Below are 23,607 nucleotides of genomic sequence, written 5' to 3' on the forward strand. Positions count from 1 at the left end.
TATGAACATTTTAAGCAAATCTGCTAGGACTTTCAGTTACTGGGTTAGGTCCTACATGTGGGTGGCAGCCCAATCATAGTGTGTTGCACCAATGGTGGCAAAGGATGTGTGTCCTTCTTTAAAATAAGTATGATTTTGGGGTGGCTGAGGTGGGGATTCGAGAAGAGAATGAATCAGAACAGTTTCATATGCATTGCTGAGAGAATCCAGGGCTTAGTGAGAACACATGAGTGTGTGGGCTCTCAGGAGATTGTAACTGCAGTGTTTCTTCCCAGTCCTCCTCCTGCTGCACTGCTGTGAGCTAAGCCATGGTTTGGCTAAGCAGGTCATCTGAATCCAGGCTCATGGTTTGTCTCACTCCAGACAAACCATGAGTTGTAAACCTGAGAACAAACCTTAGTTTCAGATCACAGTGTGTTTAGAGCAAGATAAACAATAACATGCTAAGCCAAGCTAGGGCTTTGTTCACAGCATAAGCAGGACCAGAGGAGGAGTAAAGTGGTCATGATTTCCTCTTCCCACCACACATTTACCCTAAGCCATGTGTGAACCTTGGGAGGAACTAGGTAATCAAGCCTCCCCCGCCTCCAATCTACCCAAGAAGCTCAGCATGTGAAGAGACTAAGCTAGTTGCTCCAGTTTGGCTGCATGGCTTTCACAAGCCATTCTTGTGCTCCTATACAAATAATTTAGGAATCACTGTAACTAAGCCAAGTTTTACTACCTGTGCAACTTTTGCTGAATGCTGTATGGAAAAAGCAAATGAATCTGCCCTTTGGCGAATTTGTGAGTAAACTGTTTTAAACTTACAAAACGTGTGGTCTTTCTCTATGCTAAGGGAAGAGGTTCATTTTGGAACACAACACAGGCATATTTTAAAGGTCTGACAGTGTATTTCCTGCATGTTTTGTGAGTTCAAAAATCTCAGATGGGGTCTCTCACCAAAGAGTATTTGCCCACAAACCTGGATCTTTACATCCAAAAAGTCTCCTTTGTGTGTATCTCCTTGCCACCAACAGTGTTAACTATCATGATTGGGCCCCAAAGCCTGAGATTTGTAGTTTAGTGTGAGTGATAAGAAAATAAAATCTGTGTTAGAGATGTCTTTCTTATCAAAAGCTACATTTCCCAGGGTGAATGCATAACTGTTAAACTTGAAGGCCTGCCATTTAGATAACACTTGAGAAAGATAAGAGAATGAGGACAAAGTGTGTGTGTGTGTGCAAGAGAGAGAAGCTCTTTCCCCATTCTCCTTCTATACAATCAAGCAATGCACACAGGTGAGGGGGGCTGCAATGGCTCTACTTCCACTGACCGCCGTGTGACTGTTGCCCCTGCAACATCCAAGCTTGGTCTGACCCAACTCCAAAATCTGGGGGGCCCTGGCCAGTTTGCCACTAGGAATTTCCCCCTATGCCTGTTGCTTCTTGGGGTCCTCTACAGCAGTTCTCCTTCAACTCTGTGCTCTGCTGTACTTGCAAAGGTTTAAGGGGCAGCCACCCAGCCTCCCCCTCACTTGCAGGCTTATGGGGCAGAAGCGGTAGCACCGTAATGTTTATCTCTTGACCTGCTTGCAGCACTGGCACCTCTGAATATGCTTGTGAGTGAACAAGCGCACAAGAGGAAGTAGAGCAGTGCTGCTGCCAGGGGGCCTAAGTGGTAGGGGACATGGGTATTGGTGTGCCTGTGAGTGCCAGGCAGGGCATTATTAGTCTAGGTGGCCCTGCAAGGGTGCTTGGGCCCTAGCAAGTCTGCCAGCATGCTTACACTGGGCCAGCATTGTACCCCATCAGGAACCACGGTTCCCTGTTGGTGTGTACAATTGTGTACATGCACAGCTCATTGTGCCCATTGGTGGGGAAGTACTAGAAGCCATGAGCCAGGGGTCGGCAGGCTCACTACAAAATGCAGCAATGAAGGCTATCATTGACTAGTAGCCACAACAGCTTCGTTCTAGCCCAGTATTGGACACAGTATGCCTCTAAATGCCTGTTGCTGGGAAAGTGGGTTCTCCTTCACGGAGAGCACGTGTTGCGGTGGGGGCCGGCAAACTACCCCTTGGTTGCTGGGCGAGATGGTTTGGATGGCCACAGCTGGGTTGGACCCAGGGTGTATCTTGGGGAGAATTCTATGTTGCTATTTCGTGATGGACAGCCCAGTGTCTATATAATGGTTAGCACACAGCGTGAATTTCCTCTTTGGCTGCGTGCTTCGGATCTCCCGCCCTCCCTCCCTATTTTAGACCTTGCTGTGCCTGTCATGGGGTCGTCTGCTGTTGGGGCAGGGGCCTGGTAGGAATTTTTCCATTTGGCTGATTGGCTGGTGCCATCTGGTTTTCGCCTACTGCATAGCAGTTAGTCACAACTTGTAAGGTTGGCAGTTAGGCTTTGGTTATTGTGTTGGTTGCAGGAGGGGTTATGATTGACTGTGTCTTCCCCTCCAATTGATGCTGGTGTGTGGGGAATTCCGTTAAAGGAATCCAGGGGCTCGACATGCTTTTGTATCTCCCGGTCGGGGGCCAGGGCCTCGCAAGAGCCCCTGGGAGCCTGTGGGGAGAGGGGAGGGTCAGACCCACCCGGCTCCCTTTCTCTCCCCAGAGTGTTTTCCCCTTACTGATGGTCGTCAGTTCTGTCCCCAGTGGGACAGATAGTCTTAACCAATGCCTAAGCAACCACTCACATTATTTGTATTTTAATAAAGTTGTGGCCAAAATTATGCCAAAAACCAAACCAAAATTTCTGTCTGAAGTGTGAATTTATTTGGGGGGTGGTTTGGGGACCTTGACACGCAATAGCCAGTGAGAAGGATGTGGTTACCAGAGGCATCTGGTTGGCTATTGTGTTCTACAAGCACACATTGTTGGAGAAAAGTGAAAGAGGTCTAGAAAGAGAAAGAAGGTGGGACTTGAATCCTTTAGCAAAATTAATGCTAAGTCTGGTGCTGCAGATTGAGGATAGGTATGCATGTGTAGTGGAGAGGTCGATCTGGATAGTTTTGATGCTATTGCTTGTTAGCATGCTACACTTACTTAGTCTTTCTTGCATACCGGCAACAAAATCATGGCTACTGTATTTATGTGATCTTTTATTCTGGAGAGAAGCAGAACTGATATCTTTCCATGACTTCGTTGAATACAGTCTTTCTTGCAGGGAGGTAATGGTGGACACGGAGTCCTGTGCCTAAATGACATGCTATAGAATAGATGATTGGATCCAAACATTATGGGAGGCTTCATAATGACGGGATAAACTCAAATCAACAGGTCTGGGTTAAATACAGTAGGAAGGAAATAAAAGGACAATTTTCTTGAAGGAATGATGGTCTTTTATTATTAAATAAGTGGGATCTACACAATCATTACACACAATGCTGCACTTTCATAAAAGATTGCATTCATATTAATATTAGATTTTGGTTTCTTTTTGATAAGAATTTGCAGAGTTGATAGGTAATAATTATATGTCTAGAGGAGTGATGGGGCCAAGCTTAGTTTCTCTCTCTCTCTCTCTCTCTCTCTCTCTCTCTCTCTCACACACACACACACACACACACACACACTTCATGTGGATATAAATGTGCATTCCTGTTCACTGGGGTTGGATGGCAATTTTGTGATTTTTTGGGGGGGATCTATATCCCCCCCCATTTTTTAAAAAAGGGGGTCTGGGGAGTGCAGAAATAAGTCTCATCCTCCCAGTTAGTCCCTTCTGAAATCCATCAATATTGTTATTATTACTTTCAGTTAAGAATTGCTTCCTATGAATCACCTTGGAGCAATTTCAGGATATATACATAGAACAACTGTATATATACATAGGGTCATAGCCTTACTATATATTGAATCAGACTCTTGGTCCATCACTCTCAGTAGTGTCTACTACACTGACTTGTCTACACAAGTCTACACTGACTGGCAGCAGCTCTTCAGGCAGGGGATATTCCCAGACCTACCTGGAGATGTCCCCGATTGAACCTGGGACCTTCTGCAATCAGAGCAGATGCTCGACAGCTGAGCTACAATTGCACATATAAAAACAAAAAGGAAGTATGTAAAAAGGAAGTGCATTAAAAGTACATTTTTAAAAGTACATAAGGCCATTAGCCTTTGATCATGTGAATGCTGTTGCTTTTTATGTTTCTGCGTCTCCCTGCCTCCCTCCCAAGATTGTGGCCTTTATTTATAGCCCTTGCTGGGCATGTCACATTTTCTCCCGTCTAGCAGGAAGCTTCCCATCTGCTCATTCTTTAACTCCAGGCACACACACACACACAGAGAGAGAGAGAGAGAGAGAAGGAGAGAGAGAGAGAGAGAAAGCGAGAGAGAGAACAGCTCTGGACCTCTTCCCTGTCCCTTCCGCACACCCCACCCCATGGGACAGATATAGGCACACATGCTCAACACATGCGTGCAGAGCTGGCACTCAGAGCGGTTTTGCGCAGGTGGGAGCAGAATGGTCTGGGCATTAGCAGCTGGCATGGGGAGGTGGAGATGAGGCCAGCTTTCTTCGGAGCCAGCTCTCCATCTGACAGCACGAGATCATTCAATAGAATCCCACAAGAGGAGCAGGGGCATAAAAACCCTCACTGCAGTTCATCCTCTCCTCCACAGCGTACTTCCTTTTTCACAGCCTGTTTACGGACTATATGTCTACCCTTTTCTCCCCTTTATTCATTTATTTATTTTAAAACAAAGCCGTCTGCTTTTCAGGAGCCCTCTTAAACGGGGCTGTTGGGTGGATGAAAACACCACAGTGGATTCTGAAGAAGCATGGATAGCCAGCTGGGTTGGAGGGAAAGACCCACAGGGATTTATAAGCAGAGATGTCGACCTTGCGCTTAAATGGTTCCTTTTTCTACTGCCTTCCATGTTCATAAACGTTCGTGGAAAAATGCAGGAGCAAACTGAGGTCGATCGGGGCCATCCTAAGACCTTTCACTGCCTGAGGCAAAGGAGAAGATGATGCCCTCTCCATCCATGCACAGAGGCCAGCTGGACTGACAGTTGAATCTTAACTTCAAAACTGGCAACAGAGCAGCTAGCAGAAGGGGGTCAGCTGTGCCATCCAACACCTCACTGCTTCTCCTTGCCAAACAGCACGTGGCACCTGAGGAAGCTGCCCCACTCTTCCTAATGGCTGAGCCGAACCTGGGGGTGAATTCACATGAACTTGGAGCATGAAGCTTGCCATTCCTTTTGATCCCAGATTGCTTTCAAATGATTGATTGCTTTTTTGTGCAGGGAACAAAAAATAGATCCCCCAATCAATAGATCCGTCTTGCAAATAGATGAATAGCAAGTCAGGGAAAAGGCTCATCTTGACATGCTGGTTTTCTCTGTGCATATTATTATTATTATTATTATTATTATTATTATTATTATTTAGAGGAGCATTCATTCACACACAGTCTTATGCGGTCTAGCCCACACACTGCTTTATTACCTCAGTAGGAACAATGCATTAGAGAGCAGGTCAAGATATAGCTGGGGATATTTATTTTCCAATAAGTTAGTGATTCGTATTTTTATTTTGGTAGGCAAACAGACCCCCACATCCAGCAACATGCATAGGGTGATGTGAATTGGTTACCATTGCCATTTTGAAGCAGTGAAACGTGGACTGAGGGCATGTCATTTTGATTCTTTTTCTCCCAGATGAATATGTGGAGCTAATCAACATCCCGTTTCCTTTCCCCAGGTTGTTTGTTGTACCACTGCTCTAGGTGGTTGGGCCAGCAGGTCAAAATGTGGTTGTGCCCATGAAAAAGCAAGACCTAGGCACATGTGTGATCCATTATCCAGCCATTGTGTACAAACCTCATATGGTCAGCTCTCATCTCCTCCTGGTTTCATAATGGTTGCATAGTTTGAGCCACAGCCATACTGGAAAACCGTCAGAGTTAGGGTTTTGGTGCTTTAGTTTTAACATCTGAAGTACATTGTACAGCAGGGGAAGTGGGGTGGTGGTGGACAGGGGAAAGCTGCAAAGGCTGGGTCAAAGTAGTGGGCATGCTGTTTCCCACAGGGGTCAACTGGATGCCTCTGGGTAACCCAAAAGCAGAACATGTAATGCAAAATATATTTCCTGTTGTTTGCCAGGGACCAGGAGCGAGAGCCTTGTTCATCAGGCTAAGGGGGTGGGCAAGGACTCTGAACCTGAAGGGAAAGGTCACACCGGGTCAGTCACAGGGGTGCTGCCAGCACAAGAACCTGAGGATATGGCACTGCCATCCTTGGACTTAAAGGTAGAAGACCCTGGAAAACCTGAGGCTATCCCCACTCAGTTGCAATAGAGCAGGATGGACCCCTTAAGGAGAGGAGCAGCTTGTAGCACAGGTGGTGCTAACAACTAGGTGCCACCTGGTGAAGCTCCAGAATGCTTTGTTCCCCAGAGCCCAGTCCTGCATCCTACCTGAACTGCACCTACACCCTGGTTGAGCCTTGTCATACTGCAGAGCAGGACATTGTTGTTCCTGAGCGAGTGGTACTCGGAGGTACTCATGTAGACTCTAAACATGGATTTAATTATGTGTTAACATTCTCCCCTCCTACCTTTCCTCTGGAACATCTTCCTTTGCCGCATTTCCCTCCCTAGGCAGGCAGATCTGTTTCAGAACTTCCCTACTTGGGGTGAAGACAGCTGAGAAGGGAGTGCTGTAAAGGAAAAAAGCAGCGGGTGGGAGGAGGGTTAAGCACCCCTCCCACTTGCTGCTTTCCCCAGCAAATCCCCCCTCCTCCAGTTTTGCAGATTGGCAGCAGGCATGCAGTTCAGAATGCTGTGTTTGCTGCCAAGCATGTCATTCTGTGCTCTCTTCCTCATGTCGGCACAGCCGTGGCGAAAGCGTCATCCCAGCCTGCTTGGCTACGCTCCCGACAACCCCGTGTCAGAAATTGGAGGCCGTGTAATTTAACAAAAAAGTGTGCATGTGTTTTTCCTGCTGAGACCCCGGGCGCTTTGATATTCAAAGTCATCTTTGCAGGAACAAGGAGGAAAGAATCTCAGGGACTGAGTGTTTTGTGCACTAAATCTGCAGCTTGACTGTACAGCAGTAATTACAAAGCGGACACAATAACTGAGCCGTGCTGTCTGTAAGGCCGACTCCCCCCCAAGCTTTCTCCAGATAACATGTTTCTCCCTGGGAGGTGCCTGTTTTTCTTAAATTAGATATTGTGTTTGTATTTTTGAAAAAGGTCACAGTTAGCCAGCACGCCTTTAAGCTTTATTATCTTGGAACCGAAGCGTAGCCTCTACTGGCACACCCTCTGCGGTTCCAATCTTGCACGTCCTGCCGCTGTGATTGTTCTAGCAGGAGACGCAGCCCTCGTCCCTTATTTATTGCACCATTAAAGTTGCATATGTTTATCTCTCCCTCTCTCTTTTCTTTTTCTTTTTTAGGCTTTCTTTGTAATTGCCACAGGGAAAGATTAAAAAGGAGCTCTTGGAGAAAGGGGAGCATCTGAGGGTGTAAAGCAGGGGTGCAGGACTGCATCCAGCCAGCAGGCTGCATTCCTACCTTCTACCTCCCCCTCCCCACCATCTCATTTGCGGGCCAGCTTTGTAACATTATGACATCGGGTCATCAAAGGAGCTCCTTCTCAGCACCTATCAGCTAATGGGAGTTGCCTTGAGTCCCATTTGCAGACAGATGTTGCCCATCTCAGTGACCATCAGCTAACCACCACTTGAAGAGGAGCTCTTTCAAAGGTGTGCCCTCCATGCACATCAGTTGATAGGCACTGAAAGCAGCACTACTGGCTGTACTAGGGGATTTCTGATGGGGAACTTCCTACTGCACCCAACCCAGCCGGTCCCATACCTCATGTCACATATGGCATCAGATGTTGGGCAGATTGGCGTGATTTTGGGGGAAAGGCCTCACAGGCCTAATTAGAACCACTTCAGGACCTAATTGGCCAGTTGGAGTTTTTCCACCCCTGGCTGCAATAGTGGGCAGTGGTGACCTCTGGTTGGTTGTGCCACCGCTGCTTAACCAGGAGGTAGAGCAGGGAGGTGAAGGGGCAGCAAGGTCAGTGTGGTGCAAATGTACCAGCAGGAGCTCTGGTTGACTCCACCAGTGCGTTTGCAGCATGCCAACTTCAGCACTGCCAGGACTCCCTACTTCCTGGTAAGCAGCAACGGTGGGTCCAACGGGAGGCCACATGAGGGTCACCACCCTACCATGCCACCTGCAGCTGTGTGGCTGGTGATTGGGATGAGTTCTGTGAAGTCCAGTGCTGTAATAACCCTGGGCTGTGTAAAGGCGAATCGGGCCAGATAAGAGAAGACACGCAATGCACATTCATATGAGAGTCTTGGCCAGGCACTGTCTTCACTGCTTGGAATCCACGATGCTTGGTGTGTGTGTGTGTACACAATTCGGTAGAAGCATTACCTTTCATTTTTTTTTAAATGAGAAGTAGAAGCTAGGCCTGTAGGTTTGCTTGGGGAAATCTCAGGAAATCAGTGCTTGTTACTCTGTATGTGTAATCTGAGCAGAGTGACGAATGACCAGGAACTGGGGCATCAATACTACATATAGCTTCTCCCATGACTAAACAGTCAGCTCTCTCTAGGCTCAGCTCCCAAACCTGCTCCCCCAACTTCCAAGGTATTTCCTATTCTCTCTCTGTCTTGGCTACACAGCATTCACTCTCTTTAGACTTTGTGAGTTTTTTTTCCAGTTTTTTTCTACCCTGCCTTCCTCCCTTTCTCTCAGACTCACTCTGCTTCTCTGTTCCTGCCACCTATGGGCCCTGTGTTTTCTCTGCTTCTTTTTTCTGTATGCTGAACTGTTTGGTCACATCATGCTATGGGTCCCTTCACCCTGAGCGGTTTAAATATTTGTGAACATTCCTTGACATCCTAGTAGCCCATAGACAGGCAGCAGCCATATAAGATAAAAGAGACATGACTTTCTTTACACCAGACTGGAGTGGTGGGATTGTGAAATATGGAAGAGATCTTATTACTAATAAAACTACAGATTTTGAGTCGGAGCAGCTGTCAAATCTCCTTAGCCAACACATGTCGTTTGGTGCTGAATATTCCTTAGCACTTTGTCCAGCTCTATTTTGCCAAGCGATGCAGAATGGCTGTTGCTTTCCCTTGGGAGCGATTTCCATTACCTAATAGACTGTGACACTAAAGCTTTTCTATTTCCTTTTGTTCCCCTCTTCATACCTGTTGCACGAGAAGTGGAAACAATGGAATTTTTTGAATGGGGCAGGGAAAATACACAATGTTAAATGACACTGCAAGAGGAAAGCTGCATGTACAGGACATTGTGTGGAACCCCCACATTCTCAGAGCCCATCTGTACTATATGATTAAAGCTGTATCATACCACCTCAAACAAGCATGGCTTCTCCCAAATAATCTTGGGAACTCTTGTCTTGCTGAGAGTTGTTAGGAGACTCCTGTTCCCATCAGAAGCTATGCTTAAGCGTGTTCTCCTTCATGGAGAGCACGTGTTGCGGTGGGGGCCAGCAAGTCACCCCTCCAGAGTTGGGCGGGAGCATACAGATGGCCACAGCTACGATTGGGTCCTTGGTGTTGTTGGGGAGATTTTTATGTTGCAATGTGTTGATGGACAGCCCAGTGGGTTTAAAATGCTTGGCACGCCTTGTGATATTACTCTTTGCTGCGTGCAATGGATCACCCGCCCTTCCCCCCACTCTTGTTTATTAGGCCTCTGCGTTGACCTTGCTATGCCTGTCATGGGGTCATCTGCTTTTGGGGCAGGGGCCTGGTAGGAATTTTTCCAGTTGGCTGATTGGCTGGTGCCTTCTGGTTTTCGCCTACTGCGTAGCAATTAGTCACAACTTGTAAGGTTGGCGGTTAGGCACTGGTTATTATGTTGGTTGGTGGAGGGGAAGTGGTTGCCTGTGCCTGCCCCTCCAATGCTGCTACTGTGCAGGGAATTCTGTTAAAGGAGTCTAGGGGCTCGCCATGCTTTAGTCTGTATCCCCCAGTTTGGGGCCAGGGCCACGCAAGAGCTCCTGGGAGCATTTGGGGAGAGTCGTTGGGTCTGACCCCCGGCTCCTATTCTCTCCCCAAAGTGTTTTCCCTTTACTGACGGTCGTCAGTTTTGTCCCCAGTGGGACAGATAGTCTAAACCAATTCCTATGCAACCACTGACATATTATGTATTTTAATAAAGTTGTGGCCAAAATTATGCCAAAAACCAAAACCTAAATTACTGTCTGTGGTGTGAGTTATTCTGAGGGGTGATTGGGGACCTCAACATGCAATCAGAGCTGTTTAACAATCAATCCCTCCTCCCAGAGAATTCTGGGTATTGTAGAAACCCCTAGTTTCAGTGGTCACAATTTGAAGGAAGCTGATGGCCCTGTGATTTCAAGTTGCTGACCCGAGGATGGGCCACCTGCCCTTCACCTCTGGGCCTGCTAAATGTAGTGGCATAGTAGTCTCACAAGCAAAACAGATGGAGAACTAGTGGCCTGTGATGGCCCAAGTGCTGCTCATCACCACAACTTCTCTGGCATAGAATTGGTGTAAAACCACCCTCCTAAAGTTGCCTTGGGGGCTGGAAGTTTGATCGAGGAATAGTGGGAAGGGAGCAACTATTTACCCCTAAACCTGTCATTTCCCACTCTCAGTTCCTCTGCTGCATAACTCCCCCCCCCCGGGGGGGGGGGAAACAGGTGGAGGGAAAGTTTTATGAGTAGAAAAACATCCAGAGAGGAAAGGGTTCAAGAATACTAGCATGCCTGCACTTAAACCTGAATCCTCCTGATGTGATTGTCAGGTGTTTTTTTTTAAAATGCTTATATGTGTAGTAGCAGTGTTGCTTGGAAATCCTAAAACCAAGCAATCAGTGCAGTTTTGAAATCAGTGATTAAAACCAGTGCAGTTTGAAAGGTTCAGTCTGCCATCTTGATTTAAAATGACATCCAATCATATCCAGATGTAGACAAAAACCTGTTCCGCGGTCTCAGGAACCATCTTGCAAAATTTGGTTAAGAGGTGTCAAAACACACACACACACGCACACACGAGATATGGCTCACAATTATTTATTTGTGTCCCACTTTTCTTTTAGAAGGTGCCCAAAGTGCCTTACAGACATTTTGAATTTTTTTTTTCAAAACCCCATAACGGAACTAGTTTTCCAAAAAAGAATTGTAAACATTTTAGAAAAAAATGTTTTAATAACAAGCAACAGCAATTGGCAGAATAAAACTGAACACTTAAAAATATGCTCAGTGAGGCTATTTCAAACCAATGGCAATTCTATGCACTCTAGGTCTCCTCTGATTTAGTCTGTGCCATTGCAGACTGCTCTGTAAAGGCAGTGTTCCAAAAGACACTCAAGTGCATAAGTTTCTGATCTAAAATATGCATGCTCATTGCTTAGACGTTGGGGAAAAAAAGCATTTTTAAATTTTTATTTTAGAGACATTGTTTAAAATAAAACTGGTAACCTACCAACTCCTACCATTCCTGGACAGGTCTGGTCTGGTCACAGTGGTCTGTCTCCTGTTTGGATTGTTGTAATGCAGTATACACGGGGCTCCCTAGAATATATCCCAGAAGCTTCATTTAATGCATAGCACAGCTGCCAGAGTTGGTATAGCCAGGAAGGAACAGACAGAAAGCAATACCAAGCCTTAAAGAACTGTGTGTTTGCTTCCAAGTACAACTCAAGGTGCTGGTTCTTGCCTTGAAGCCCTGGATACCAGAAGGAGTGCCTCTCCTGTGTCAGTGGGCATTGATAATGTCACCTTGTCAATGGTCCATGAGGATGTGATGCATAGTCCTAAGACATCTTTTTAGGGCCACCCAGTTGGAAAATGCCGGGTTAAGATTTCTTTGAATCCCCATGACTCAGCCATGAAGCTCACTGAATCAGTTATTCTATCTCAGCCTGGCGTACCTTGCAGGGCTGTTGGGGATCAGAGTAAAGTGCATTACTTGGGGCTCATTGGTGGGGGAACGGGATGTAAATTCAAGTATGTAGTAATTGCACTCACTACTCTGTGCATGGTACCAGATTTGCCAGATCATGGTCCCAGCAGCCTTCTAGAAACAGCAACCAAGGGGCCAGTAAAAGGAAGGTAATTCAAGCCCTCTCGGTAATCCAACCTTTGCAGGTCCTTGTATCTGTCTTTTACCATCCAGAGGTTTTCTTGTCATCTATTGGCAGGTCTGCATGCACTCTGCACAATTTGGCATATAAACATCCTGAGAATCTCTTAAGTTGAATTAAAACTAAAATCAAGGTTCCAGCTTTTATGACCATTTTGAAAGGGTATAACTTATGTCCATTGATATCAGTGTGTCTCTACTTTGGGTATGATGCAGATGGATACAAACTAGTATTATTGTGAGGTTGGCAGGCACTGGATCTGTGATTTTATTTTATTTTTGTCGTGAAGTCTTGCACTGTTAAGCTTTAATTCGATAGTGAGTCTTTTTTGCACCTTGTGTAAAATCATGCAAATTCAAAAGGATCTGTTTTAATTCTCCTGGATCCAGCTTTCACCCGGACCCCCTGCAAAAGCAAAGTGTGTGTCTGCATGTGTGCATGTGTTGGTGTGTGGGTGTGTGTGTGCATGGGCTTTCTCTTCTCTATCTGTCTGCAGCGGCTGAGTGTGAGATAAGCAACCAAAGGGGTGATGCCCATAGCACTCTTACCAAATTCCAAATGTGCCCCCGAGCCCCCGGAAAAGCTGGCGATTGCTGCTCTGGAAGAGAGAAAAAAAATTAAATTTCATCCATCAACTGTGTGACAGCCCTTCAAATATTTGAAGATGGCTATCATATTGCCTTTTAATAATCTCCAGGCTAAACATTCAAAGCTCGTGGCCAGCATCCCATTGTGCGGCAGCCGTTTAAATTATGTGCTCTGATGAAATATATGGCATCCGCTTTCACAAGACTGCTGTGCGGGTTGGCTTTCTTGCATGCCACTACAAGTGGTGTGTTTTTTTAAAGCTTTGCAGTTATGTGCAGTAAGCTGTTTCATGTGAAGGTGCTGGCACACCTGCATGCTGGCGAGAGGTGATGGTGTGGCTCAGATCCACATTATCTACCAACTTAGGGATGGCGTAGAAATTTGATTTAGTTGACATTTAAATAAGTTTTCCTAACAGTATGTGAACTGGAACCCAGCCATCCTTCAAAATTTGCAGTTTTCTGACTTTTGCAGTGCAGTTCTCAAGCCAAGTAATGTGTAGGAAAATGTGTTTCTTAGGGTACAGTGTGCCTATGGTAGTGAAAATAACACTTAAAATGCTGAAATAGCTCACTCAGTAGAGTATGAGACTCTTAATCTTAGGGGCATGGGTTCAAGCCCCACGTTGGGCAAAAGTTTCCTGCACTCCGCGGTGGGGGTGTTGTGACTCACAATCCCTTCCAACTCTAAAATTATATGATTCTGTTGGGGAAATGGCTTTGCAAAAGTGTGTACACCCGGCAATACTACATAAAGAAATAATGTGTTTGCTAGGAGAAGTTTGCACTAAAATACTGATGAATTTTCATGAGGATTCACGAATTGCTGCAGGAATGTGGAGAACTGAATCATGAGGATGGAAAAGTGAGGAACTGAGGTGGGGCTGATTAATCTACCCTTGCCCCCAACTTGTGGCTTTTGTCCCAGCTTGCCTGGCTCTTTCAAACTGCCAATGGATTGTGCATGTAACCATCTCTATTTCCCTCCCCCCCCTCTCCTTTCAGACTGAAAACTACTCTTTTGATTCCAACTATGTGAACAGCAGAGCTCATTTAATAAAAAGGTATGTAGGGTGTTTGTTTGCTTTCTATGGGGTGGCAGTGGGGGGTGGGGTGGGGAGAAGTGCTTAGTTTTAAACTAAATTCACATTGTCTAACTCTTTACTTCCCCCATTATTTTCTGCTCACTTAGTATATACAAAATCTGTTCATTTGAAACACTCACTCACTCACTCACACACACACACCCCAGCATTTGCATCCCATTAAATTCTCACTGTTTTGGCCTTTAGTTACACACACACACACACTTCTCCAATGAGCTGTGCCTCATTCATACAGGAAAGTGAGCATACAGTTAGGCAGAACCCTGTTACCCTGACAACTTATAATTCATAGAGTTTGTTCTCTTTCAATGCACAAGAATAAAATGATAGATGTGGATGAAGAGAGCTCCCTGGCATATCAGCAGAGAAAAGGAACTTGTTGGGGAGGGGGTAAGGCATCTGAGCTTGGGATCCTTTCTCCCCCCCCACTCTTTCCTCTCTTGAAGTTTGAATTGCAAATAAAAATACACACATTTGTATTGCAGTTCATTCCCATCCCCCATACTTTCCTCCCCTCGCCCTCTTTATTAAAATAAATCTATCCTTGCCCTGGCTTCATCCAAGCATAAACTCAGGAATGAATTTGGTCCCCAGTGAACGTGTTGACAATAATTACTAACATTTCAGAAGCACTTCACAGCAGACAAAAATGCATTCTAATTCTCCCTACCTTTACCCTCGCTACAGTGCCTGTGGCGTAAGTCATGTGCACAGGAATCAAACTGGTAAATAGTTGGTTTTGGTTTTGATTCTGTTTCTGCCAGCAAGAGCTTATTGGCCTGGCGTGGATGTTTTGCTAAACGATTGCTTAGTGTGCTAATAAGAAGCATCAGCAAGCCCTTTGCCGGGGGTCAGGGGTGTGTGGTGTTCATTTAGTTAGTCCTGTTAGTGGAAGCTGTGCAAGGACTTTCTCTACAGCAGTGGGTTCCCTCACCTCTTCTCCCCTGTGGGGGGAGTGGGAATCCAGAACAGCAAATGGAATCTTCGAGCTGAAAAGCAGTTTTGTCACAGTGCTATGTTGAATTCCTCCCATAGGTTTGTGTGATCCCCACTCTTTCTCCAGCATGACCAAAAGAAGGAGTTTAGAAGGTTTTGCTTCCAGTTGAGATTAATCACAGCTTGCCTACAGTGTTATCAGAAGTATTGTTAACGTAAATTTGGGGTAGCTAACATGGTGTCCTCCAGGATTTGTGGACTCCAGCTCCCATTAGGGGTCAGGGATGATGGGAGTTGTAATGCAGCAACATATGGAGGGCAGCACATTGCTCACCCCTGATCTATGGTTATTTGAAACAAGCCACCTTCAAAACATGCTTTGTGGTTGTTTAAACAAACCACAGTTAATATTGATCACAGTTTAGGATTCAGATGACATGCTAAACTGTGGTTAATCTAAACCAGGAAGGAAGGATTCCAATCTATTCCTTGTGGCTTGTGAACAAAGGTATGTTAGTAACCCATGTGATCAGAGAACATCAAGGCAGTTCAGGAGGATAACAGTGTTTTATATGTTTTCTTCCTTCTCTTCCTTGCTATACCATGCAAGCTCTAATTTCACTATGTTAACTTCATTTTTAGTTTTAAAATATAATTCTGTGAATTGGGGTCATTCATATGCGGCCGATCCCTGCTGTTGCTTTGGTTAGCATCACCATAAGATTTGGGAACCCATTGCTCTGCAGTTGTTATGCTTCCGAATGCCAGTCGCAAGATGTGAAAACTCAATTTCACTGCTGATTCAGAGAAAACGGCGAAAACCCAATTTATGTTTGCTCCAATTCAGTGGTAAAACACAGGTTTTCCCAGGAAAAGTGCTGAGGCATAAATACCCACTGCTTGGATTTGGGCTTGGAAAGCCCAGACCTATGCCTAGAAAATGTGGAGCAAAGGTAAGTGTGTATAAGCCCCTATAGTGCAGACTTTGCTTGTGAAAGAAAAAAGCCCCACTGCACTAGTGGGTGCCCTTATGCCAGCTTCCATTAGCAGTGCTTGTTAGTTAGATCCTGCTCATAATCTTAGAAGGAGCATTTCTTGTAGCTTCCCACATGGAAAGAAGCTCTTCTTTTTGAAGATGGTGCTTGCCACCTGCTGTTTTTACCAGGGCCAGCTCCTGAGCAAAGTGCTCTCTGGAACAAAGGAAATTGCCTTGCTTTGAGTTTAAACTATAGGTCCATCTACTTCAGTATTGTCTACACTGGCTGCCAGCAGCAGCTTGCTAGGATTTCAGAGTCTCCCCACCCCCCGTCCTACCTGGAGATTGAACCAGGGACCTTTTGCATGCAAAGCAGTTGCTCTAACATTGTGCTATGGTCCCTCCCCAAAGGACTTCATGGATCCAAATCCATGAGAAGTTAAAAGGGTAGCTACAACAAGCTGGCTGGTGCTGCTCGGAAAACTGGGCTGGGCATTCTCATTTTAATGAAGTAAACTATGGCAGGCATCGGTGAACTCTGCTGTGCTGCTGGGGCCCTGGCAATTGCCTGGTGTTGATGCCAGCCATGCACAAAGCATGCATGTCTCTCTCTCTCTCTCTGTCTCTCTCTCTCTCTCTCTCTCTCTCTCTCTGTGTGTGTGTGTGCTTGCCTTATATAGGTACACCAACCAATAGATTGATAGATCAATAGATATGCTTGCATTAAATATAGTAACAAAAAAATTCTGCCTAATTAACTGGAAGCTGCTTTTAGTCTATCAAAATTGTTTTTAAATTGATTGTTTCCATTGATCAATTGGTTAAACACTGCAGCCTTAATTACAACTCCCATTTTAAGCATTGAATTGTTGAGGGGAAACCCACTCAGGAACCTTTTGGTCCCTTTCCCAACTCTATGATTCTATTAACTTGCTTGAATCAGTGCACCCATGAGGACTTGACGGATTGCACAATGGGTCCTGTGCAGTTTGTTACATCCTTTCAGAGGATCTGATTATCCCCTTGCCCCAAAGCTCCCATTTTGTAAAAGAGATATAAGGAGTATAGCAATTATGAGCATGTCATGTAGACAGCTTCCATTCAGACAAGGAAATGAATATTTTTTTTGTCTGCATTGCTCATGATATTCAACCACAATCTTCTAATTGCTGTGGTAGAGAAAATTGAGGCCTGCATCATATTGTTCATTGCAGTCCGATATGGAGTTTGTCCTTTCCGTAGAAGAAATCTATTCATGTCTTTTGCTTTGCACCTACCATTAAATTAAACTGACAGTTTGGTGGTAGTTTACTCTGATTTGGTGGAAGAATTATTTAACTGCATAAAAAGCTTTCCACGCTTTGGGAAAGGGACAAAAGAGAGTCTGGTGTTGTAGGTTGACCTCTTGCATCATGGGCTTTGCTTCTGCTAAAAAGGCAAATGTATATATAAAGTACAGATTGCCCAGATGTTTGATTATATGGAATTTGGTGTATGCAGCTCTTTCTCCCTGCCTCCCTCCATCCCTGCTTCCTACCCCCTGGAAGTGAGACTAAGCAGAAATTCGGGAGCCAGAAATCAAGAGCTGCGAGAAAGGCATCAGGACCATGGACAGAGCACAGGGTAGCTCTACAGCTGAAGCTAGCAAGCAGGGATCCTTAGGTGTTTCTCTGATGTTGTTTGCCTGTGGGCCAATTCTGTCCCAGAAGCTATCCCAGTTTGGTCCACCAGGCTATTCCTGACAGATTATACCCATCTGCCCCATACCTGATGTCATGTGTGATGTCTAACTGGGACAGGTTACCAATGTGCCTTCAAAGGAACACTTGAAGCTGCTGGTGTGATTATTCCTTTGCTGGAGCAAGGAATAATAATAATAATAATAATAATAATAATAATAATAATAATAATAATAATAATATATTATTTATACCCCACCCATCTGGCTGGGTTTCCCCAGCCACTCTGGGCGGCTTCCAACAGAACGTTAAAATACAACAATCTATTAAACATTAAAAGCTTCCCTAAACAGGGCTGCTTTCATATGTCTCCTAAAAGTCTGGTAGTTGGTTTTCTCTTTGACATCTGGTCAAATTCCCAGAGTGGTTTTAACAGTTTAGCAGTCAATTCTTCACAGGCAACCCTGGGAATTGCAGGTCTATGAGGGGAATGTGGGGGCTACCCTAACAACTCTCAGCACCCTTAACCATCTGTGGGTCCCAGGATGCTTTGGGGGAAACCATGATTATTTAAAGTGGTATGATATTGCAGATTGGTGGGGCCTAAATGGCCTTGGGCCAGTCACCACCTCTTAGCCCAACCTACCTCATAGGGTAGTGTTAGGATAATATAGAGAGGGGAAGAGCTGTATAGCCCACCTTGAGCAACTTGGAGGAAAGGTGGGCTATAAATGCAATAACAGACAGAGATGGCTCCATATGCTTGATGTAGAGAATTCCTGATATGTCAAGGGATAAAGCTGAGGAAAAAAGAAAAAAAGAACTGCATCCAAGGGGTGCTGCTGAAAGTCTTGCCCTAATGAATGTCATGAGCATGATGTATTCATCAGAGAGCTGAAATGTCAACTATTAATCCTCCGGTGTGTTTTTAATCCAGCAAAACGTCGCTGTTTGGAGAAGTGTGATTGCTGCCTTAACTTTGTGGTGTGAATCTCAAAATCCTTACTTTTTAATTAATCTGTTTGGTCTTTCTGAATTGATTTCTCCCTCGCCTCCTGCCTCCTGTGCATGCTGGCTAAATCCTAGGTTTAAAGGGCTTCTGCAGGGATGTCTTTATTTTAAAAGGCTGCATTTGAAGGTGTTCCAGTTTTAGTGTGTCTCAGCCCAGGCTTTTCTCTCTCCTCTTTCCTGCATGCTGTTCTTGGTTCCGCACAACATCCCGTGGTTGGTGGTCCACTTGGTTTCCATGGAGACCTGAAAAGGTCTTTGCAAACAGATGCATGCGTAATTCCCCCAAGGCTTTGAAGTGTGAGCCATTTCCATGGCCCAGTTGTCATGGTGGCCAGCAAAGAAATTTGCCAGGAAGAATTGATGGCTGGTTTTTTTTGTTTTTTTGCTAACCTGTTTGATCAGGTTAGGAAGGGAATTCCCAAACTTATTTCAATATGACAGGAGGCGACATTGGAGGCAGGGGGGATTTCAGTCACCATCATGCAAGCATAGGATTGGTGACTGGTTAGCTGGGACCATGTGGGGAGGACAGTTAGACATTTAGCAATCTGCTGACCAGTCGGGAACATCACACTTGCATGGTTGCTGACTGAGGAGCCAGTTGTGTTCACCAATACCTGATCTCTCTTAATGGCAAGACTCAAAACTTCTGTCCCTCCTAAGTCATCCTGCAGGAAGGGTCTTGTTGTTCCTACTAAGAAACTGTTTCACTGGCTTCCAATGCCTAACTGCATTCAACACAGGGTCTTCTAGTTTTCATGGTTTATTCCAAACTTCCAGAAAGCAAAACTGTATTTTGGCTACTTCCACAACAGCTTCCTGCGGTCCTGCAGTTGAACTGCAGCTCCGATCACCTTCGGCCATGTTGGCTGAAGGTGATGGGAGTTGGAGTCCAACAACATCCAAATGTCCACAGCCTCCCCCCATATCTCTATTAGAGAACTGAAATTTAGAGTTCCTTAGTTTAAATTGGATGGTGGTTGTAGTAAGACGAATGGGTGAGTACTTCTCAGGTAGCTTCCACATATAAAGCAAACAGGAAAGAGGATTTTGACTTAACCTTAAGAAGAAATTATTGACAGTGTGAGTGGTTCAGTCATGGAGCAGACTGCCTCAGAAGATGGTGGGACAGGTTTTTAAGCTAAGAGGTGAGGAACCTTTTGTATCCACAGGCCAGATCTTTATCAGGATCAGCCTTGCAGGCCAAATTTGACAGCTTTGCAAGTCTCCCCACTCTTCTCTTAAACTTCTGATCTCAGTACTTTAAAAGGAGAGTATGGTGAGACTTGCAAAGTCTTATAATTTAAAATTTATACGTTAAATCAAGGGTGGGGAACCTGCTCCTCTTCCAGATGTTGCTGGCCCTCACCATTGACCATGGTGGCTGGGGATGATGGGAGTTGGGAGCCCAACAACATTTGGAGGGACTAGCAGAGATTGAAGCACTATGCAATATGTACTGCAGGGCTTGGAAAGGCTAGGATTGCATATCCTTCCTTACTAATTGCCTACGTGTGCCCTGTCTGCTGTATTTGGGGTTGAGAAGCCATTTCCTGTCCATGCTGGTTGTTCAGCTGGAGATCCTTGGGCTTTTGCCTAGCTTGAGTCACTGGGAGCTGTGCAAGCCCCTTGGAATGATGTTCCTTATTCTCTGTGCGCTTGTGGAGTTATGAGGGTTAAACTTTGGCTTTGCCAGCTTCAAAGCAGTGAATTGTAGTAGATTATTTCCTGACTCTCTCTCCAGACTTATGGAAATATGAGTTGATTCAGCAAGACTGTGGTTCCCCTGAAGCAGTGTCCTTATAGAACAGCCTTTCCCAACCAGGTGCCCTTCAGATGTTTTATTATTATTGCATTAGTCCATTGAGTTCAGCATTGCTTACAATGACTGGCAGCAGCAATCCAAGGGGTTTTAGACAGGGGCCTTACTCAGCCCTACTTGGGAGATGCCAGGATTTGGACCTGGGACCTTCTAGCATGCAAACCAGATGCTCTGTCACTGTCTTGGGGCTTTCCTTATATTCTTATGGCACCAGGGACTGAAGCCATAAGGTGACAGTGCTGGATGCCATGGTGATGGGAGAGGGAGGGAAGAGCAGGAAAATCTCAGCTGATTGGTTAACTGGGCCTCTTATGCCATCAGACATGGGATCCCCCGCAATGGAGAGTGTGGCAAAGGAGAGGCGGCGGGGTGTGTGTGTGTGTGTAAGGCAAAGCAGGTCTGAAACCAGTCATCTTGCAGCAGCTCTGCATGCCTGACACAGGAGTTTTTGGCTGGTTTCTTCTTTCTCAGCCCTTTGGTTGAATTCCTGACTTGCATTTCTCAGGCCACAAGCACAAAGCCCATGGCAGGTGCATGCAACACCATGTTCCTTGCAAATTGCCTGTTGCGAAAGATAGTCTTACAAGGATGTGAACATTTAAATATTGCATCTGTTCCGTGGGTTCCTTGCTCAGCTGCCGTGTCCTGTTAGGTGTTTCCTGTGCATTTAGTAACCTAGCCCGGGAGTTCTACTTAAGCATACCTCATAATGTTCAGCTGCACTTCACTAGCAATCACAGGAGACCTCTATTTCTGTGCCATTGCAGGAGTTCAGAGATGTACATCTCGTGCTGAGCTGAATAGGTTGGATTGTTGTTGTACTTTGTCTCTTCCGATTACTCTGCTCTCACAGAGAAGGTGCTCCTGTGCCTTCCCTCCCACCCCAATATTGCCTCTAGTGGAGCTTTGGCTGTGATCTGCTCAAGCTTTCCTCCTTGTCCTCACTTTGTTCTGCAAGCTACGACGCAGCTTAGGCTCGCAGGAGGATAAGAGCAAGAATCTCATCTAATTTTCTGCACACCTTGGGGGCTGCCTCCAGTTCTGACTGCCTTGTTGAATGCCAAGCGTCAGGATCAATGAGTTGGAGTGGCTGCTCTCTTGTACTGGAAATAGCCCCCTTGTGACACCCTGGTGGAGGAAGTTTACCTTGCTCCCTGCGGGGTGGTGGGAATGCTGCAGATCCTGCCTGAGGCTTTTGACACCCTCTGTGCCATGGGGGTGCTTTGTGTTTTCAGACACGGCTCTGCAGAGTAAATCACTCTTCTTTCTTCCACCCAGCAGTTCGACATTCAAAGATCTGGAGGGGAACAGCCTGAAGGACAGCGGGCATGAGGAGAGTGACCAGACAGACAGTGAGCATGATGTCCAGCGCGGGCTGTACTGTGACACAGCTGTCAACGATGTTTTGAATACCAGCGTCACCTCCATGGGGTCTCAGGTGCCTGAACAAGGTTTGTTGTGTCAGTTGTTTTACAAATGCTACTTGTGATTTCTATTTTATTTTATCGAGCACACAGGATCCAAGCTGTTTTGCCTCCCCTTTGCCCTGAGCCCATTGGCGGTGCTGCTATGGAATGTTTGCGAACATTCTGACTGCTCAAGGAGAAGGTGCTTGCAAGTGACCATTAATGAAAACAGTGCTGTTCTAAGGAAGGAAGGGAAAGGCCTGCGGAAAAGGCTCGTGACAGGCAGCAAGGGTTGTTGGCAGGTAGGTTGGGGGGAAGAGAGTGACATCCAGGAGGTGTGAAATAGAAGACATGAAATCGAGTAAGTCAAAACCAAAAGGAGAAAGGGCTGTTAGAGAAAGAAGTCTTCTGAATATCACTATAGATCATTAAGCTAACCAACCCCACATCTGCCTGCAGATTCTGGCCTGTTTGTAATTTAACCCTGTAGCTTAAGAATAATGTGATGAACTAAAATTGTCATTCAGTCGTCTATGCTGCATGAACTTGCTGGTCCAGGAGATATTTGTGTTTACTTAACAAACATTTATGGGCAGTATGTGTGATGTCTTTTAAAAAACTCACCACATATTTACAACTATGGCAGTGGTGGCATCCATGAGGAGTCATGCTGGGAGAAGCATGACCAAAAAAACAACAACCCAACAACAACAACAACAACAACAAATCACAAAAAGGTGTGTGGGGAGGGGGGAAGGAACAAATGTTTTGCGCATATGCTGATTTATATCCCTGGATGCAAATTTAGACATACCTGCTGTAATTTAAATAGGAATACAACACATTTTGTTGCAGTGGGTAATACAGTAACAGACCTACAGACTGTTAATGGGAAATGTCAAGGCCCCCCTGCCTCCCACTCTCCCTTCTTAACTTTAAACTGAACTTGGACTGGACCACTCATTAAACAGACAATTGTCACCCGCAAACTAGGATACATCGTCACCCTAGCTGCCAGGAGTCCTTTGTTTCTCAAAAAGGTTCTATCTGCTCTGGAAACCATTCCACCTCTTACCTAGGACTGAGAGAGATGTACTCAGTGCATGCTCAGAGGCACTATCCTCTTTATTTTTATTCACCCCGAGTGTGAATCCTGACACTGAGACTGTTTCTGGCATGAATCTCTGCTTGCCTGTATTCTGTTTGTCCTTCGGGGCCTCTCTGTCCTTTCCTTTGATGTCCCTCAGGCATTGATGGCTGGGATCCAGTTCTTCCAGACTGTGTCTATATGAGCAAGAACGCTGTCAGAGACTGAAAATGCACATCCATTCATAAAAAGAGATGCTTTAGAAGTGTAAAGCATCTGTTTCTCATCCTGACATGATGTTTTGAAACTGTTCTTCATGCCGCTTGACAAACGATGTTGGTTTGACCTGTTGCAAAATGTTCTTCTCGTAACTGGAAGTCCCAAGTGATCAATTTTGCCTGCTGCAGAGGCGTTATACAGCTCAGCTCAGGACCTTTTCTGAATCTGGTTTCCTCCCTTGGCTGTTGCAACTTTAGATCTTGCTGGATGAGGTTCAGAGAAGATGAGGAAGTGATTTATAAACATGTGTTTTAGAAGAATATGCAAATTGCATTGTGCTTTGCACATGCCCCTCTCCATCTTCCATCCAAGCAAGCAAAAGAGATTAACACGGCCCAAAGTGTGGAGCAGGGCCAGTGAAGGGGTGTGGCCTCTAAAGAGGGTGTGTGGCCTTGGAAGTGCTAGTGTGGTCTGGTAGGGTCCTGGATGGAGTGACCTGGACAATTGTGTTTGGTTCCTAAGCCTGAGTTCCCCACCCCAATATACAGAAACAGCAAACTTAGCTGCAGAATTATGATGGCTATGTAGCCAGATGTTTCTGTGCGCTGCTCTGGTTTTGTGAGAAGTGGCTTAGTCATGCTGCCCACATGACCCAGGAAAACTGTCTGTG

At 45.5% G+C, this 23,607-nt stretch overlaps 1 protein-coding gene across 3 annotated transcripts in view; it reads left to right on the forward strand.

The window, feature by feature from the left end:
- PCDH19 (protocadherin 19) overlaps positions 1–23,607 on the forward strand; it is a 133,571-nt gene that overhangs the window by 53,068 nt on the left and 56,896 nt on the right. For 2 of the 3 annotated variants that reach the window (XM_033138079.1, XM_033138078.1), the window contains 2 exons: positions 13,701–13,759; positions 21,504–21,676. In XM_033138079.1, the coding sequence (XP_032993970.1) occupies positions 13,701–13,759; positions 21,504–21,676 (232 nt within the window). The remainder of the gene's footprint in view (positions 1–13,700; positions 13,760–21,503; positions 21,677–23,607) is intronic. The other variant, XM_033138080.1, reaches the window with a different exon arrangement.

The sequence above is a fragment of the Lacerta agilis genome, chromosome Z (assembly GCF_009819535.1).
Source record: "Lacerta agilis isolate rLacAgi1 chromosome Z, rLacAgi1.pri, whole genome shotgun sequence".
Taxonomy (NCBI): domain Eukaryota; kingdom Metazoa; phylum Chordata; class Lepidosauria; order Squamata; family Lacertidae; genus Lacerta; species Lacerta agilis.